Source organism: Taudactylus pleione, unplaced genomic scaffold, assembly GCF_031769625.1.
Source record: "Taudactylus pleione unplaced genomic scaffold, aTauple2 ptg000318l, whole genome shotgun sequence".
Lineage (NCBI taxonomy): Eukaryota > Metazoa > Chordata > Amphibia > Anura > Myobatrachidae > Taudactylus > Taudactylus pleione.
This window is the reverse complement of record NW_028284719.1, coordinates 3,731,161-3,736,177: the sequence shown is the minus strand read 5'-3', so window position 1 is coordinate 3,736,177 and position 5,017 is coordinate 3,731,161. Positions and strand designations below refer to the sequence as shown.

At 43.3% G+C, this 5,017-nt stretch overlaps 1 protein-coding gene across 1 annotated transcript; it reads right to left on the bottom strand.

The window, feature by feature from the left end:
* Positions 1–1,603: 1,603 nt before the first annotated feature.
* LOC148509669 (nicotinamide N-methyltransferase-like) lies at positions 1,604–4,800 on the bottom strand. The gene is made up of 3 exons (XM_088442906.1): positions 4,653–4,800; positions 2,836–3,043; positions 1,604–2,030 (listed from the first exon to the last, which is right to left on the bottom strand). The coding sequence occupies exons 1-3, from the start codon at positions 4,798–4,800 to the stop codon at positions 1,604–1,606; spliced, it is 783 nt and encodes a 260-aa protein (XP_088299032.1).
* Positions 4,801–5,017: the final 217 nt, after the last annotated feature.

Sequence of the window (5,017 nt, the reverse complement as noted above, 5' to 3'; positions counted from 1 at the left end):
CCATTCGCAAAATGGCGTCGTGCAGATTCTTATTTTTAAGATGGAGTCTGTTTGCCATTCGCAAGATGGCGTCGCTCCAAGCTAATTTTTGACACTGATTCTGTCTCTAAACCAGCTTCGACACTTGGCACACCTATCTTTGGGCAATTTCACCCATTCCTCTTTGCAGCACCTCTCAAGCTCCATCAGGTGTTGTATGGAAAGCATCGGTGGGCAGCCATTTTCAGATCTCTCCAGAGATGTTCAATCGGATTCAAGTCTGGTCTCTGGCTGGGCCACTCAAGGACATTCACAGAGTTGTCCTGAAGCCACTCTTTTGATATTTTGGCTGTGTGCTTAGGGTCGTTGTCCTGCTGAATGATGAACCATTGCCCCAGTCTGAGGTCAAGAGCGCTCTGGAGCAGGTTTTCAACCAGGATGTCTATGTAAATTGTTGCATTCATCTTTCCCTCTGGTCTGACTAGTCTCCCACTTCCTGCCACTGAAAAACATCCCCACAGCATGATGCTGCTACCACCATGCTTCACTGTAGGGATGGTATTGGCCTGGTGATGAGCGGTGCCCGGTTTCCTCCAAACATAACGCCTGGCATTCACACCAAAGAGTTCAATCATTTGTTTCTCATGGTTTGAGAGTCCTTTTGGTGCATTTTGGCAATCTTCAGGTGGGCTGCCATGTACTTTTTACTAAGGAGTGGCTTCCATCTGACCACTCTACTATACAGGCCTGTTTGGTGGATTGCTGCAGAGATAGTTGTCCTTCTGGAAGGCTCTTCTTTCTCCACAGAGGAATTCTGTAGCTCTGACAGAGTGACCATCATGTTCTTGGTCACCTCCCTGACTAGGGCCCTTCTCCCATGAACGCTCAGTTTAGATGGCTGGCCAACTCTAGGAAGAGTCCTGGTGGTTCTGAACTTCTTCCATTTACAGATGATGGATGCCACTGTGCTCATTGGGACCTTCAAAGCAGCAGATACTTTTCTGTACCCTTCCCCAGATTTGTGCCTTGAGACAATCCTGTAACGGAGGTCTAAAGAAAATTATTTCGACTTCCTGCTTGGTTTGTGCTCTGACATGCATGGTCAAGTGTGGGACCTTATATAGACAGGTGTATGCTTTTCAAAATCATGTCCAAACAACTGAATTTACCACAAGTAGACTCAAATTAAACTGTAGGAACATCTCAAGGATGATCAGTGGAAACAGGATGTACCTGAGCTAAATTTTGAGCTTCATGGCAAAGGCTGTGAATACTTATGTACATGTGATTTCTTAGGTTTTTTTTAAATTAAATTTGCAAAAATCTTAAAAATACTTTTACACGTTGTCATTATGGGGTATTGTGTGTATAATTTTGAGGTCACAAATTTATTTATTCCATTTTGGTATAAGACTGCAACATAACAAAATGTGGAAAAAGTGAAGCACTGTGAATACTCTCTGGATTCACTGTAGACCAGAGAGATACTAATCTGGCCACAGGACCTTCAGAAGTTTAGGTGAGTGAGGGCTATAGAAGGTAATAATTACTAAGGTAGATCAGTAGTTAATAAGAAGGTTTTGAAGCAATCATCCATCAAGCCAATTGCAATGGTTCAGACATCCTAAGTATTCCCTTTGACTGCAGTAAGGACCATCAATTGCTTATAATCTATGAGATCACTCTCTACCTTTCTATCAAGTAACTCACAGGAACCAATTACAAATCCTTCATCGGTGAGGGTCTTTCTTACAAAACTTTCACCATAGTTAAATAAATGCAGCCTATCATTACCAGCTGTGTAATAGGTGGAATTTAAGCCCCCAATTATAATAAAGTATCCCCCAGGTTTAAGCAACTTTGACATCTTCCTCAGGTTTCTGATATAATCTTGTTGGTCCTGACTAACCACATCCAGCACCCCCAACGTGAGTAGACAGTCGGCTTGTGGTAACATCACTGGATCCGTGAGGTTTTCTTTGCTGAAGTCAAATTGCACAATGCGTTTAATTGTTTCCTTCAACTTTTCTTCCTTGTCTTGATCTTCCATACTAAAATAATAAAACCGTTACATTATATAATACAGCAGGTTCAAGGGGCAGTGCAGAACTGTATGTTTCACTTCAGTTTTTTTTATATCTCAGCCACAAAAAAAATTTAAAAATAAAAAATCATCTTACTTTTAACACTGAATGTGCTCTTTATGTGTAAGGTATCCTAATTAATTTTTTCATCACTAGACGATTACGTGCATGCAGGCTGGCCAACAGCCGCGCCGGGCTCAGGTAAAAGGGGCGTAGCCTAATCGCGTGAGTCGTGACCATGCCCCATAGGTAAAAAAAAAAAAGAAAACAGTTTCACAGTGCCGTGAAGCAGTGCTGTGTGACAGGGAGGGGAGCGATGTGAGCCCTCTCAGCCCAGTACATAACCAGTTGGGAGCGAGATCAGCTTGATCACTCCCCCCACAGGCATAGGAGACTGCTGTGGCTGGTTCTTAGCAGCCGCGACCTGTATCCCGGTGCAGCCCAGTACACAGAAGCATGTGCTGGGCTGCTGTGATGTAAAAAGGAGGGAGCGGTGCCGGACCCGGGCCCCCATCGGGCCCATCCAGCAAGCCCAAGCCCGGGTAATTAGTACCCGCCCCCCGCTCTCAGCACCCCTTCTTGCACAATTGATACTGGTTAATCGGGAGGAATGCAGCCACCAATTATGAAATATTCTCTGTTATCACCTAATACTCTGATTTTCATTCAAAACTGAAACAGGTTTTCTTCAAGTCATGTTTTTGATTTGATTTGTTTATTTAAATTGACTCATCCTTTATGTTCTTTTATGTTTAGATAGAATCATATTTACCTGATACCTCCCAGCTCGGTAAAAATCTCAGATGCATGAGTCCAATCAAAAGCCCCAGTGCGGGTGTTCACCCATTTGTTGAGTTCCATAATACAGGATTCTCTTAATTTTAGTATAGTGATCTCTTTAAAATATTCTCTCATAACAAAAAGATGATGAACGATGGATCCGATACTGATGTCAATCAAAGTTTCTTCTTTAATACGACCTGCAGGGAAGATTCAGATAAGTAGAAAATCAACCTTCTATAAAGTTACAGTGAGTTAGCGGAAAAGAAAGATAATGTGAGTGTGTAGCATGGAGCTGTGGTGCCTAGAGCAGGTACATGCTATGGTGCCCCCCAACCTGCAGTACAGAGGTGTGTCTGGGGACTGGGCATAGCCAGCACATGGGGCTGAGATGCAGCAAGTGTACAGGAAGGGCAGCACCTATTATAGAACCAGAGTCATTTATTTAATTATATTATCAAACAAGCAAACAAAATGTATTGAGATTATGAAATAAAATAGAACATGATCAATTAAAGGCAACCTGCGTATAAAATAAAAAGAGAAGCCATGAAAGTGCTTTTGGGAAAAGGGGGAGGGGTAAAGTGGGTAGTTTAGTTTATGTCCCTGTGGCTGGGGGTTGGGGAGGGTAGTGTATGTCCCTGGTTTGGGGAAGGTAGAACAGATAGTTTATGTCCCTGTGGCCAGGGATAGGGCAGGTTGTGTATGTCCCTGGGGCTGCTAGGGTGGGTTGTATGTTCAAGAGATTGGGAATAGGTAGATTACTATATTACAGAGGGCTGGTGGTGGGGTACTGTATGTCTAAGAGGCCAGGGTATAGGGTTGGTAGTGTACATTCCTGGGCCAGGGGATTACTGTATGTCTTGGAAACAAAGGAGGTGGGTTGGTGGGCAGTGTATGTTCCTGTAGCTGTGGTTTAGGGTTGGTAGTATACAGTATTTTTCTGGGGCTGGAGGTAAAGAGTGTGTAGTGTATGTCACTGGTACCACAGGGTAGGGCAGATAGTGTTTGTTCCAGGGGGACCTATGACCCAGGGGAGTGGGCTGGATTGCACACCCTTTTCCCTGAGCATGTGCATGCATATAGTGAGGTATCAGCACCAGGTGAGATGGTGGTACCGGTACCTGATGATGCACATTTGGAAAGTGACATAAGGGAGAGAGGCCATGAGATAACAGGATGGTTCTCTCAGACAGAGGCTACTATAGGCTCTATTAGAGAAACATATTTTAAAGCTGAGGAATTGGGGTGTGAGGGTACAGACAGACTGATATCAAGTCTCACTTCAATGACATGGACCTGAGCACTGGCTCCATTGATCTATACACCCATGGAAGGATCATTAGTGCACTGGTAGCAAAGCTGTTGCACACCCCCCTTAAAAATTAACCACACACACACACACACACACACAATCCCTTTCCCCCACTTATGCTTCTTTTCTTCACTGTTCCCTGTGTGTGTCTGGTTATTGGACCCTTCCAGTGGTGTAGTATCGGTCCATCAATTCAGTGTGTGCTTCCGTGACTCCACCTGTGATATTTCTGTAAAGCTGCAGTTCCATTTGGGACCAGTGGACTGAGCAATCATGGTGGTCTATACTGTATTTAAACCGTTTAAAAAAAAAACACACTGCCTATCGGCCACGCTTAATGCCCCCAACTGGAGTCAGAGCTCGAAACGAGCTTCACTGGCTCTACCCACAATACATTCCTGCCTGTACACTATAAAGTCTCCCATTTAATTTTATCTGCTATTCAGAATAACCATGCAAAAAACATGAAACAAAAATTCATCCTGAATACAAACCTGTTACCAATGCGCTGTACAGCTTCTCCATAATAAACACCACTGTCTCATCTCTGAATGCACTTTCTGAATCAAAGTAACATTGAAGGAAGTCCCTGGAATCCATCCCATGCAGATGATAAAGCTTCATACTGGGTCTGTCTTCCATTCTCTTGTCTTCTGTCACACAGGACGGGATGAGTCTCTGATCTGTATCTGTAGCCTTATAGTAATATGTATGGCTGGTCTCTTTATATACAGCAGAATCCTATAGTTATTTACTCTCATTAGAATGTTCTCATACACAGCTGACTATAAATGTATCACTATAAAAAGGTCATATGACAATTATCAATGATGATTAAATATTTGACCTAACCAGGAGA

Excerpts from the sequence above, each read along its gene's own strand:
- LOC148509669 (XM_088442906.1), bottom strand. The coding sequence starts at position 4,800 with ATGGAAGACAGACCCAGTATGAAGCTTTATCATCTGCATGGGATGGAT. Across the intron at positions 3,044-4,652 it reads GTACAGCGCATTGGTAACAG|GTCGTATTAAAGAAGAAACT; the intron begins GTTTGTATTCAG and ends TCTTCCCTGCAG. Across the intron at positions 2,031-2,835 it reads ACCGAGCTGGGAGGTATCAG|TATGGAAGATCAAGACAAGG; the intron begins GTAAATATGATT and ends TTATTATTTTAG.